General features: G+C 36.4%; 1 protein-coding gene and 1 non-coding gene across 2 annotated transcripts in view; one reads left to right on the top strand and one right to left on the bottom strand.

The window, feature by feature from the left end:
* The window catches only part of TBX18 (T-box transcription factor 18), a 29,747-nt gene extending 15,534 nt beyond the window's left edge, over positions 1–14,213 (top strand). Inside the window, exons 5-8 of the mRNA XM_010383966.2 lie at positions 652–819; positions 4,366–4,430; positions 10,115–10,209; positions 11,293–14,213. Coding sequence (XP_010382268.1) covers positions 652–819; positions 4,366–4,430; positions 10,115–10,209; positions 11,293–12,017 — 1,053 coding nt within the window. The 3' untranslated portion in view covers positions 12,018–14,213. The remainder of the gene's footprint in view (positions 1–651; positions 820–4,365; positions 4,431–10,114; positions 10,210–11,292) is intronic.
* LOC115897086 lies at positions 2,018–2,120 on the bottom strand. Its single transcript, XR_004057033.1, has one exon. It is a non-coding gene; the product is annotated as a U6 spliceosomal RNA (small nuclear RNA).
* Positions 14,214–14,852: the final 639 nt, after the last annotated feature.

The raw sequence follows: 14,852 nt of genomic DNA, 5'->3' as shown, positions 1-14,852 counted from the left end.
GAGAGGGCCAGCTTTTCTGTTCTCTGCAATCTGAGTAATGGAAGCCTCATTGTGATAGAGGCGCAGACACTGGGTGCTCCCAGCAAACTAGAAACTTTGTGAGCCACACAAAAAACAGATGCTGGAGTGTCCTTAAAATTCCCTTTGCCCTTGAATAGACATATGTAGTCACGAATTGGGGAAACATTTCCTCTGAAAAAAAAGGCTTGTCTGTGAATACTTATCTTTTAGGGGATGGGTGTGGTGCAACTTAAATGATGATTTCAGTCTCATTTGTAGTTTTATTGGTTTGGACTCTGTGCTCCATTGAGCTCATTATAAATAAAATGCTCTTTAATTTATTCCTGTGTTTTTAGCAACAGAAAATTTGATGTTAAGTTCACATGGTTGTACACAGGGTTTCACTAAAATAGTGCCTTTTATTTTGTATTTTTATGTACATTTTACAAATAACTTCTTAGCCTTCCTTCTCCAGTTCTGATATATCTTATTAAATTGACACCTCTGCATCCTTCCTTCTCCAGTTCTGATATATCTTATTAAATTGACACCTTTCCAATCAGAATTGATTGTACACATTAAATATTTTGTTATGGTGTTGAGATTGGGCAGAGGCTCCTGATAAATTTGGCTTTTCCTTCTTTAATACAGATTATTCTTCATTCTATGCACAAATACCAACCACGAGTGCACGTCATCCGTAAAGACTGTGGAGACGATCTTTCTCCCATCAAGCCTATTCCATCCGGGGAGGGAGTAAAGGCATTCTCCTTTCCAGAAACTGTCTTCACAACCGTCACTGCCTATCAGAATCAGCAGGTATTGTTCTCAGAATTGGTATCTTTGTAGACTTTTCATTTCGGGTGAAGAGAGAAAGTTAGGTATCCTTCTCACTCTAAATGTTATGAATTAGCATAAAGCATTTGCCATATATGACATTCAAAGTGTATATATGTGAATAACAGTTCTTTATCCATGATTTTCCATGTAAGGCTGCTCTAAGGTTGACTTCTTTAGACAAACCATGTCTCATGACCGACAGTGTAGGTTTACTTTCCGTTTTGAGCTATTGAATTATGATATCATAATTAAAATTAGAATGTATTTTTATTGCCTAAAAAATAGACATGTAAAATATTAAAAATGAATTGTATCATAGAGCATGCAACTTGATAGCTCACTTTATTTTTAAACTATATTCTAAAAATATTTCAGAAACATCCTGTTTAGTCTTTTTGGTACATATACAAAGGGGTATTTCTTTCAAGATATGCTTTAATTGTGATAGAAAATGATAAACATGCTTATAGTCTGAGAGATCAGCAATGGTGGAATAATCATTTCATAAAGTTAGAAATAGTTTGAGAAGTGAAATATTTCCTTTCTATATGTGTAAACGTATATATTTCTCTAAGGCTATGTTTATATGGGTCAGTTAGGTGGAGAATTGAATCAGAAGCAATATGTAATCCATGCTGGAATTCCAGCTGGTTTTCATAAGAAATATCCATGTGATATAAGCCATTGTGGCCTGTGGTAGATTTCTTTTTTTTCTTTTATTTCAGTGGTCAGCAGAATTGTTTTAGGTCTCCATTTCTCTTTACATTTATATACATTTCAATTACAAATTTAAGGCTTTTAAATCTCTCTGTTGTGGTTTCTGTTGTTATAAAGCTTCTTAGAAGATTTAGATCCTATCCCATGTGTTCTTTGGGCTGAGAGGCTCAATAGCTCTTATCCGTATGGAGACATCAGTCTCAAAACCGAAGCTGTCCTGTCCTCTCACACTCATTTTGCCACTCTTTTATAAGCTTTTAGGAAGGAGCATGAAATGTTATTTTTTAAAGGTCCATAGATAATATATTTAATAATATATTAAAACATATGTAATGCATATTTATTAATATATTAATATATCTACTAGATTATCAGATATATTAATATATTCAAAAATATGTAAAATATATTTAATGTAATATATTTAATAATACGTTGAAATATATTCAATATTATATATATATTTATGGAATGCTTCATGAATTTGTGTATCATCCTTGTACAGGGACCATGCTAATCTTCTCTGTTTTGTTTCCATTTTAGTATATGTGCTGCTGAAGCAAGCATAATAGATTTAATATAGCATGTTTAATGTGTTATATGTAACATATATAATATATTTAATATAATAAATATATTAAAATAAATATTGATATAAATACATAAATTGTATAATACACTATGCAATAATATATATTATGTAATTATAATATGCTTAATATAATTACATTTAGTACATTATATGAGATATAAGTATGTATTTTATATATTAAAATATATGAGGGACAGAAAATGATTTTTTGGGAGAAAAGTAACACATGAGAAAATAGCAGAGGCATTTAGTATTCTTTTAACAATCTCAATTTGTCATCTCTTTTTCTGTCTCTCTTCCTCTCTTTTTGTCTCTCTCTCACACACAAATTAACTGTGCTCTTTCTGTATTTTCTTCCACCCTCAGTGGTACAGTAAGTGCAGTTTTGGCACATGTTGTGACTAACACAAATTAATTAACATTGAGAAGTTGATTAAGATGATAGACAGATTAGAGGGGAAATTGATAATAACATGCAATCATATTTACTTTTTAGTTTCCTGGCTACTATTTTTAAGAACTTAACGGAACATTGTAAGCAGATTAGTGGTTAACAGCATGAGCTCTGGAGCCTGTGGTCCTGGCTTACTTAAGCTTCAGTTTAAAATAAAACACAAAACTGAGATAATAGCTATATATAAGTTGCTCTAGTAATTAAATGAATAGTATGCATAAAACTAAGCACAGTGTACATTTTATGCACTCAATACATATGTTAGTAATAAAAATGATGATAGTAGCAATTGTGTTATATCTCTGTTTTAAGAAGGCACCATTATATAAATCTGTACTTTTTAAAAAACAATATTTTAAATGAACATTTACATTGCTTAATGTTTTTTAAACATTATTAAAATAAACAGAAAATTGAGCTATATTGATCTGTAAAGAAGAATTGTTTCAAGGACAGAGTGGCAGACATGATGACTTAATTAGCAAACTTTTTCATTATATCATTTATAATGTAGTTTTATCCACATGCTAATATAACATCATATGGAACACATATGTCTTAAGTGTTGCGTGGCCGAATGGAGAGTATGCACAGGCAATGTAGGGGGACTGCAGATGACTTTTATCCAACAGTTTTTGTCCTTAGCCAAGATGGTGCAATTAGAAGTATGTTCATTAACTTTGTAGAGTTCATTAAGCCCAGGAATTTAGAAGCCAAAACATGATGTGTCTCTTAGAAAATAGGCTGTAAATTCCTCTGGTCAAAGTAGAGATCTGGTAATAAGCAGATGGGATGGTATTTATTAGTGTCAAGTTCAGGATGTCATAACTAAAAAAAACTATTAATGGAGATGATTAAACCATTTGTAAAAATTTTCCCCCTAAATCATGGTGTCTTAGTGGGCAAAAAGCTGGTTATGAGTCAACAAATTAGAACTCTTGTTAAAACTAAAACATCATATATAGGAACCATTTCACTACCTATACATATCTCATAGTATGTTGTATACCTCAGTATAACACAATACAATTTATTTTGAAAGAAAATTAAAATGAAAACATCATTTATTTTTACTCCATTCAGTATGAGATTTGATGTCATTAGAACCTTCAAGTAGTAGTTACCTCTGTTTAGACATTCACTGTAGTGCTCTGACCAGGTTAGGACTCCACAGATAAAATAATAAAACTTTCAGATAAGAGCCACAAAGAATATTAAAGGAGAGACAAAGAAAAATACAGAGGCAGAAAATTAAAGGAGTGTGCATATTATTACCTAATTTTGAAGAAGAGAAAGCTGTGTAGAAGCTTAACAACATTTAAATGGCTGTTAAATAGAAGTTGGATACTAGTTATTCCTCATTACCTTTATTGAGAGAGAAACAGGATTAAACCACATCTCAGAGTTAAAGGGAAGAACTGCAATTCAGAGGGAATTGTCAGTTATAGGGCAAGTTACCAACAGATGATTCAGAATCTCCTTTTCCAGGAATATTAGAAAACAAAACTAACATATCTATTAATGCAGATTGAAAAGGAGTGAAGTATCTTTTTTAGAGCAGATGAAATTTTTAGATGATTCCTGCAATTTTCCTTAGCTTTACTGCTAGGATATTAAAATACTTGGGGAATAAAAGAGGGGTATACAATAGAGTCCTCTAACAGTTAATTTTTTAGTCATTGTAGTTTTGCAACCAAGTTAAAACCTTGCTTGACATTTATGTAAGATTTGTTTTTTTTTTTTTTTTTTTTCTGCTCTGCAGATTACTCGCCTGAAGATAGATAGGAATCCATTTGCTAAAGGCTTCCGAGACTCTGGGCGCAACAGGTGGGTCTTAGTGAAGACCATTCTGGTTGTGATAAATATATTTGATATTTTATTATGAATTTTCTATTACAGAGTAAATGGCTAAATTTACTAATACTATATTGAAATCATTTCTGATGAGGACCATTGTGCCGCGGAGATGACTTATTTTTGTAGTGTAATGGTGTGACCTACCCTAAGGTGAATGTTCATGTATGCTGCTGAGCTGAAAATGGAAGTTCTCAGGGTGTACAGTGCATGCTGTTTCTGAAGGGGCCTTGAAGAAGCCTGCCCTTACAGGCACAGAGGCTTCAGTATCCCAATTAAATATCCTCTCTGCCTCTACTATTGGTTTAGAATTTCTTTGGTGATGATGTAACCATCTGTTGATACTGTTTGTGGAGTATGATAAGGTCTTTCATTAAGTCATATTTCCAGCTGGGATATGAAACTACTCTCCATTGCCAAGAGAGCTGATGTTCTTTAGTTTCCAAATTTGTCTTGGCTCTGCTGACAGCCACACACTTGTTTATTTTTTCTGTTTCACGTTTTGTGGTGTTTGTACTAAGTGGTAGAGCCACAATAATGAATTCCACTCTATTACTTTTATCAAAAAGCAGATCACCTAGTCTATGTGCCAAAGGGTTTTTGAATTTATTGATATGACTCTACTCCAATATAGTTCAGTACAACATTTTCTAAAGTAACTAAGTAGTAATAGAGAGTAATAGTAGACTACAGTTCTACAACTGCCTTTTCAGCGTAAGGCTTCTGCTTAAATGTTTTTAAAAGCAACTTGATTTTGAAAAGAAATAATTGAACAATCTTTATGACTTTACTCCTGAAATTATTCTAATAGTACTTGAAAATCCCCAATTATTTTAGAGACAGTTTCCTCTGAAATTTTAGAGGGAAAACAAGCCATTCTTAGTTCTTTCAGTTGATTAATTGGACAAGATGGGTGACAGAGACCTTTCCTCAGAATACACTCAAGTGCTTGCAGAGACGTGATGTCATTTTTATATGCAGTGGCATCATTGAAACACCATGCAACACGAGGACTGAAATGCAGCTAAAATGCACTGAGAGTAGAGTAGCCTTCAACTTAGTGCAGGCAGATCAGGAAGACTAATAGCAGGGCTTCCCTCTGAAATTTTTCACTCTGTAGGAAAGTTTGCAGATATTCCTAACACATGAAAGTTGTCTGCTGTATTGAAATTATTTTGTTTTTCGGATGTCTGTTTCAATGTAGAGAAAAAAATTGCTTGGCTTTTGTTTTATTACAGTAGCTCCTGGTTAACCTTGTTTTTCAGAGGTGTTTCTGAAAATTAAATGTAAATTGAAACATCATTTAATAACTGGAAATGGCCACTTAATGAGGTGACTGAAGAGAACCTTTGGGATGATTCCTGTTCTACCTTGGCAAATGCTTTGATGGAATTATTTTGTGATTTTTGTTACAGCAGAATAGTATTTGTCCATTTAAGAGTCTTGTATTACTTTTAGTTTTTTTCTTAAGCAGAAAAGGAATTTATTAAAACACTGAAATTCCAGGAGAGAAATATTCAGGCTTGAAGAATATACAACCAGCAACTACATCCAAGCTATCAATTGCTCTAGCAAAGACTTCACTGCTACTGACTCAAGGGTCACATGCTTGTATATAGTCAGTTCATTTTTGAAGGAATAAATTTAAAATATTTTTTGAAGTATATTTTGAACAGATCATAGTGAACGAACCTCTACAAGAAGGGAGATGATAGATGCATATGACAAGATTTTAGGAAGAATTCTAGATATTCAGCATAATGAAAATACATTTGGTTACTTACATTTGGTCAGTGAAAAAGACAGTGGTGTTGTTGAATATAAATTACTAGGCCTATTGTTTGATATGATGAGGCCAAAATGCTAGCTTTGATATGGATTCTTCTATCCCTTTGGCTATTTCAGGAGTATGTAGGCATGACATCCATGGTGCTTGTTACTACTTCTTCCCTGACTCTAAAACTTTAAAAATTTTGGAGGAACACACAGAAGACAGTGAATTATGTTTTAATGCTTTTAAAATTTTGTTAAAATTTAAAATTTTTATTTTGTTCGAAGTGTTTAAACAATATTATATTTCATGAAAAGCACATTGAGCCTATATATGACTTTCTTGCTAGTGAAATAAAGTTTCAACTTTTTTCCTTGTTGAAACTCTCTTGCTTATTATAGACAAGCTATTTACTAATACTTCTCACTTTGGAATGCTAACTATCTATAAATCATTATTCCTCTATTTAAAAATCTGATTGTAACATTTCCCATTGACAAATGCAAAAGACACATTGGGAGAAGAGATAATTCGGTCACCTGAATTACATAAGTGAACATTTCTAACTTATGTATTAGTTTCTTTGAAAAAAAGAGGCCAAGTTATATGTAAGACTTGGTGGAGGGCACAGTTGTTTGGGGAGCATGGGCATGAAGGGGCATGATTTTTAAAATATAGTAGTAGAGAAGTAAGGCTATGAGAAAAAGTTTAACATATTTCTTTATTACCCCTAGTTCTATTGTGCTGTTGTTAGTGTTTTTCTTAAAACAAATTCTATTTTTATTTTCCCCACCCTGTACATGAAATATGCAAATTGACCAGGACAAGAAATAAACACAGACTTGGGATTGTTTAAACTTTATAAAACAATTTGCCTTAATTAAAAATTATCCTTTTCTGGCTATTTATGACTCCACAGCCTATTTTACAGGAATCAGTAGCTTCGGCCCTTAAAAGCTCTCCTGCAAGACATTTGCTATGTGAGAGAGAATTTATGTGCTGAGAATAGTTTCATTCTTCAGTTAGGCCTTAGGTTTGACCCTATAAAATTTTTTACTCAGGAAGGTACAAAAATTTCTTCTCTTTAAATACTTCAGGAAAAACATAACCATTTTACTAAATAAACTTGGCCATTTGATAGCATAAATTAGGGTGGTGATAAAATGTGGAAATTGTTCAAAGGCATCTTGTATAAATTATCGCCTTGGCTGCACTCCTGCAGGACGTGCCTTTTATCTTTTCTTTAACTAGCCAGGAAAGGTCTCCATTACTGGAGAAAATGAAGGCTTTTTAAAAAATGTCCAGATTCAGCTAATAAATATTTTATAACTGTTTCCTGCAAAATATCTAAAATCCTTTCTGGAACTTGCAGTGTGAAACAGCAGCCTTAAGAAAAATATCGATTGCTCCAAATCAGATCACTTGCAGATATGTCACCTTCAGAGCATCTCTTTAAAGCTTAGGGTTATATATTTGTGATGATCAATAACTTCTCCCTAAGAATTTAGTTTATGGATTTGCATTTGAATCGTAATAAAGTTTACACTGCTAAAGCAAATAATGCAGTAAGATACATCTCTGTAGTCAGTTTCTAAGTCCAGTGCCTGCTTGTTAATTATCTTAGTAAACTTCCCTCAAGACTGCTCTATAATCACTTTAGTATTTTTAATATTTAAAACTACAATTACTCAAACTCATCTATGTGGTAATAATAAGCTGTTTTATATTAAGCTGTGTCTTAACATTATTTTGCATTTAAAATAGTTGTATTTCTAGAAAGTCACAAAATTTAGTATTGGTATAAACTGAATAGAGGGTGATATTCTAAACAGGACTCAGAGTTCATTAGTCCAGTATTAAACACACCCACAGGCAACATGGGGTTTGGAACTGACCACGTCTGCCAAACTGCCCAGAAATCAATACACTAGTACAGAAAATACTATCAAGTGGCATGAACTTGGATTTGGCTTGTAGTTTGGTCACAGATATGATGAGTGGTTTGGAAAAAAAAAAATCACTTAGAATGAAACAATGTTAGGATTAATAAGGGTTTCAGAGCTTTTGTAATCTCATCCTCGCTTTGTGAGAAACTTAAGTCCAGGGAGATTAGCAAATTTACTTAAGGTCAGACAATGAGTTTAAGTGAGTTGCAGTGCCAGCCCAGTCACTGTGACCCCAGTCTAGTATCCTTACCACTAAATAATTCTGTCTCTGTGACACATTGATTACATCAGAAGCCAGATTCTGTTCTCTCTCAGGGTAGGCCAGGTGGAGCAGGTGCAGGTCCCCTCTGTGCTCTGCTCTTTTCTTTGGCAATCCTGCACTATCCCATCTGGGGCTGCAGACATCTCTTTGAAGTGCTCCCAGAGCTGCATCCCCAGAGCTTGTGACTTAAGAGATGAGTCAGGCTTATGTGCAACCTCATGAGGTGTGTTCATGCATGCAAGTCTGTGCATGTATACACACCACCCCTCCACATATGCATAGCTACATCATTCTATCACTAAGATGGGGTGGGCATATTCCTCCAGAGTGAGCACAGAAATCAATTAACAGAGACTATACCCTGAACACTCTAAGGAAGCAAAGTCTGTGTGTGAAGCCTTGGAACAGATGGATAAGTAGTGTAAGATAATTTTAACAGCACAAGTCACTTACCTTTGGTGTTTAGAGAGCTTTCGCATATTGTGTATGTGGTATGACTCTCTGGGGTGGATTACTCTAGTCTTAGTTTGCAGGTTATGACTTGGGGTGAAGGGACTCCAGAGGTGGTAGCACCTTGAGTCAAACTATTAAAGATACTTGAAATCACAGGAGATGTCTATTATTGGACATCCCAGGAAGCAAGTATTTTCTACAGTAGAGCTACAAGTTTCATAAAAAGTATAATGTTATCTAGATCAACAAATTACTTAGGGCTGAGGTGGTTGAAGGAGGAGCGATGAGGTCTCAGGTGTGGCTGTCTTGAGAATGATCTAGTTGAGTGAATGGCCTCGTTCCCAGAACCCAAAGGACTTAGTCACTTGATATACAGAAGGGAAGTCTCTGAATCATTCATGGTAGGAGATGGTTGATATATGTATTTAGAGTAGTTGCCCTTGTTTAAAAATATACATATGTCATGTAAATAGTCTGTATCAAACTTATCCTGTCTCTTTAAGTATCCATTCATTAAGTGTATTTCAGGGCTTTAAAATGATTTGTGATTTAATAATAACTCCATATACCAGATAGCCCTGTGAGGTCACCTTCCTGCTCTCCTCCCACACTGCAGGGAGAGGCCAGTGCCATCTCTTCATGGCCCTCCTGTTGCTGGTGGGAGCTCAGCCTGGCTACACTGGGTTTGGTAGAGATTGTGTTCCTGAGAAAGAAGTCAATCAATCTTCTTTGGATGAGTGCTCCCCTGAACTGGCTGCTGAGGCACCAAATGATGGGCGGTAATGCCTCTTACAAAAGAGCTGGTTTTCTAGGAATGTGCTTTCGTGGCAATGCCTTCCTCATTTAGAGGGAGAAGTAACAGGACAAGGAGAGAGGGTGTGTGCTAGATCACAGCAGAGCCTTGGACTCACAGCAGCCAGAATGGTCTCTCCACCTCAGCTCCTTAGCCCAAGGGAACAGCTTTTCACCCCTCAGGTCAGCTGAGTTTTCCAGAGAACATTAACAGGCATCTTGGGTGGGTGGTTTCAGTTCTCTCCTGCTGCTGGTAACAGAATGTTAGCCCATTGCTGAAGCATTTCTTCTTGCCAATGCAAGCTCCTAACCTGACAATGTGGGGGTACTGTCAATACCAGTGTTGTTTTGAGATGCCTGCTGCTGCTAAAAGCTCCAAATGCTCCTAACTAGACTTCTTTTGTCCACCCCTATCCTGACCGCTTCCATTTAGAATGGGTTTGGAAGCCTTGGTGGAATCATATGCATTCTGGCGACCATCATTACGGACTCTGACCTTTGAAGATATCCCTGGAATTCCCAAGCAAGGTAACTCACAAAGTCTCCTGGGTCATATATACAGCCCGTTCCTGCCTAGAAACTCGGTCACTAAAAGTGTATAAGTCATTATTTATACTTACAATAATGACCTCATCACCAACATTGTCCTACAGATTCCACCTGTCTTCTGCATGGTATGGGGATGGATCAGGAAAAAATGGCTCTCATGGTTACAGATTAAATCTTAGATGTCTTAGGCTGTTTATATATTTCATGACCTTTACCTCATCCTTAAATCTAGTATTAAAATTAGAGGTGCTCTCATGCCAGGTGCTCTTCACAAGAAATTGTTGATGGTGCCCCCACTCCACCCTTTCTTCACATCTTGTTTGTTTTCTTTCTTCAGCAAAATTGCCTCTGGGCAGGGTTCTCCTGTTGGGTTAATGATGAGAAGGTCAGGTACATTCAGGCAGACTCTCCTGGGCTCATCTTTGAATATTTCTCAGCAGCCCAGGGCTGATTTCTCCTCAGAGGGAACTGCATGGAAAGCGATGTTGCTTCCTCTCTGGTCTGCTCCATAGGAAACACTCTCAGCACACTCCTACATTCAGACTTTTTACCACCATCCTGCCCAGCTTCCAGTGAGAATTTACTGTGCTAGGTTTCAGATAATCATTGGTTGGACTGGGCTTTTGGATTATTTTGAGACACTATGTAAAACAGCATCACTAGAGCAATGAAGGTTTTACAACCTGTCCAGTCCTTTGGAATTCTCCTCTCCCCTTAAGTTCTGTCAAATTTGCAAGCATCAATCTGCCAGCAGATCCAGAGGGGGCACCATCGCTGCCATTGGTTGGACACAGGGTTAACTACCCTCTCTGAGTTTCACAGGACTGTTTATTTGTTGGACCTCTGCTCTTGTCTTAGCATGTGATTCAACAACTTGTTTTCTAATTGGAAATGAGATTTTTCAACCAGATAATTCCTTGAAAGCTGAGACCATCTCCTTTTCATCTCTGTAGCATTCCCCCAACCCTTGCCTTGTAACAAGCTGTGTCTAGCTCATATTTACAAAATTGAAAGGAAAGGATGACTGTGGAGTCATTCTTTACATTTCAACTTCCTTTGTAGGCAATACAAGTTCCTCCACCTTGCTCCAAGGTACTGGGAATGGCGTTCCTGCCACTCACCCTCACCTTTTGTCTGGCTCCTCTTGCTCCTCTCCTGCCTTCCATCTGGGGCCCAACACCAGCCAGCTGTGTAGTCTGGCCCCTGCTGACTATTCTGCCTGTGCCCGCTCGGGCCTCACCCTCAACCGATACAGCACATCTTTGGCCGAGACCTACAACAGGCTCACCAATCAGGCTGGTGAGACCTTTGCCCCACCCAGGACTCCCTCTTATGTGGGCGTGAGCAGCAGCACCTCCGTGAACATGTCCATGGGTGGCACTGACGGGGACACCTTCAGCTGCCCACAGACCAGCTTATCTATGCAGATTTCAGGAATGTCCCCCCAGCTCCAGTATATCATGCCATCACCCTCCAGCAACGCCTTCGCCACTAACCAGACCCATCAGGGTTCCTATAATACTTTCAGATTACACAGCCCCTGTGCACTGTATGGATATAACTTCTCCACATCCCCCAAACTGGCTGCCAGTCCTGAGAAAATTGTTTCTTCCCAAGGAAGCTTCTTGGGGTCCTCACCGAGTGGGACCATGACGGATCGGCAGATGTTGCCCCCTGTGGAAGGAGTGCACCTGCTTAGCAGTGGGGGTCAGCAGAGTTTCTTTGACTCTAGGACCCTAGGAAGCTTAACTCTGTCATCATCTCAAGTATCTGCACATATGGTCTGATGAAGCCTTTAAGTTAAATGACATTTGAATCTGTCTAATGTATTTTCTTTTTCTTTTTTAAAAGCTATGTGGAAACTCTCTGTAGTTTATAAAATGTACATATAATAGAAAATGAAGGCTCACTGGGTTTTTTGACTTTATCATGGTGAGATTGTAATTATCTATGGTATATATGTATGCTGTATATACATAGCACATGGAATATTACAGCCCCTATTGTTCCTCTGCTTCATCCAGTTGCAGAGTATTGGCATGTGTGTAGTATGTTTAAGCAAAGTTCTCAGACTCTTTTAAAAACAAGATGGTAAACTTAAAACTTGGCAATGATACTATCCAGATGAACACTTATAACTTAATTTATCAGAAAAATGCCCTAAACAGTTTCATACTTGATGTGTTGATAACCAACAGTAACCAGCATGTAGAGTCTTGTGATTTCTGTTATTCTTGGACACAGTGTGAGAATCTAAAATACAAAAGCCAGTTGAAGTCTTAGCGTTAGTTCTGAGGTATTTGTAATCAACTTTTTCACTCCTGCTTATTCTTATTTACCACAGATACCATATGACCTTGGATCTATAAAAAATCATAACCCATAATAATTGTTATTATCTTAAGGAAGGTAAAGGAGAGGCTTGTGATTTTTTTTTCACTTTGCATTGGACACATAAGAGATTCTTATTCATCTGTAGAGAACAAATTTCCTGTATTTTTGATTTCTCACTTATTTTAATTATCAAATAGACTGTTAAAGAATGTTCTATAAACATTTTTAAATTCCAATTTTCACCAGGGGAGGAATATGTGATATGAATGCAATGGCAAAAGGAAAACAAATCCACCTCAAATCCATTGATTCCAATGAGAAATGTCTATCTTTTAAATCAAGAGTAATACTATTGTTAACTATACCTTATGTTTTTGTATAGTTTGAGCTTACTGACCCATAGTATATAAGTAAAAAATGCATTTATGCTACTTATTTATATCTTGTAATTCTGCACATTCAATCCTTTCCCCCTCCTTAACCTTGTCCGTCTGCCTGCATCTTTGCCAAAACAGATAGTTCCTAAGCCTGTATGGTGTTAAATAACGCAGTGAGGAATTTCAGTAGGTTATCTCCAGCAATCTGTCTTTTGGGAGCCATAGTGCAAAGGCCAAAGCCCATTACTATAAAGACCCTTTTGGACGACTAAGGAGGAAGATACTAATTATGATAAAGGAACTATAAAACTCTTAACCTCAACAGAATTTGTAACCTCAGAACTGGAGAAATTAAAATCAGTATTAAATGTTTTTAATTCCTAAAGTAATGTATGCATGGTTGAAGAGTTAAAAACAAGTAACTTTGAGAGCACATTATGAGATAAATAAAAAAGGCTAAGAATGCATGATGAGGCACATTCCCCTTCTGAGGAGAAAGTAAAATAACATGTCTGTGCATTGACCCATTCATTACATTTCATATATCTTAAGCAAAAGAGCATGATTTCCTCTCATTGCTAAACAGAATTGCTTTAACTCATCCCTGGATTTGGTGGGGAAAAGGTACAACTCCTGATTTGCTGTTTCACTTTGAAACAACACAATTTGTTAGATATTTAGGGGGATATACTGTTGAAATTGCACAGGATGTGACTCTGTTTATACATATTAACAAATTTCCTTTTGGATTCCTTAGCAGTTCATCAAATTAGTATTGAATTTTTAAATTTAAAACTAGCTTGAAGGGACATGAAATATTTGCAGTAGGTAGATCTATGTAAGATGTTTGGGTATGGCATTAATAGCTTGACAAAGATTTGGGGAAAGGCGTTAAGAATGAGTCCATCTCAACCATAGTGCTTGGTGTATAATTCAAGAACAGAGAGTTTTCCATCTTGAAAAAACATGGAAAGTAATGCTCTATACCCATATGTATTAATAAGAACATTTTCCTTCTTGCTGTTGATAATTTCAGATGATACTACAATATGAGTATAATTTTTTATTAACCCTTTTTTGTGGTAAAATTTTAGCAATCTTGTACAAATGCTGTTTGTTTTTTAGGTTTTACTGTAAATATTAATCACCATGTCACTTCAGAGACTAGCCTTTTATTGCTGAATTAAATGACATGCATACTTGGATAGTTATATATCTGTATTTTATTAAAAAGTACTTAAAATTATATTAAAGTGTGTTATTAAACCCTTTTATGATTTTCGAGGGTGATCATTTTAGTGTCTAAAAATATTGTTTCAAGAATAAGCACACACATGCATACCCCAAATGCAAATTCTGTACCTCTCAATCACATGGCAGAAAGAAATGGGCCTGCTGTTCATTTTTCATGTGTTAAATATAATTTCTTGGTGTGTTGACCATGTCATTGAAGGTGAAGGCCCTGACAAATGTTGAACACATGAAAGTTTGAATGTGAGAGGAAAGGGATGGGGTGGTATGTTTTGTTTTGGGTCCAGGGGAGAAAGGCAAGGTTACAAGAATGAGTGGCTTGCACCACTGACTAGTGATGACAGATTACTTCTATGCCCCTTGACTAGTAAACATTCCAAGGGACATCGTGATGGGGTGAGGTTGCTGCTATCAAGACCGGTCACATTTTGAAAATTAACACTTGCTTCCTTACAAGCTGCCTTCCAGAGGTCAACAGCTTTTCACAAGTGAGGCACCCAGTTGCTGACCCTTGATTTCTGGAATGTAGGGGGTCAGGAATCCTTGGTGGCCCCCAGAGGAGGTTGGGGCACAGCGTAACCTATATAAGGAAAGATCATACTCACTCTTTACATCAATTAGCAAAATTCTGAGGAAAAGCAACCTCACTTTTAAAATGTA

Source organism: Rhinopithecus roxellana, chromosome 4 (genome assembly GCF_007565055.1).
Source record: "Rhinopithecus roxellana isolate Shanxi Qingling chromosome 4, ASM756505v1, whole genome shotgun sequence".
Taxonomy (NCBI): domain Eukaryota; kingdom Metazoa; phylum Chordata; class Mammalia; order Primates; family Cercopithecidae; genus Rhinopithecus; species Rhinopithecus roxellana.
The sequence above is the reverse complement of the archived record's forward strand: the minus strand, read 5'-3'. Positions and strand labels throughout refer to the sequence as shown.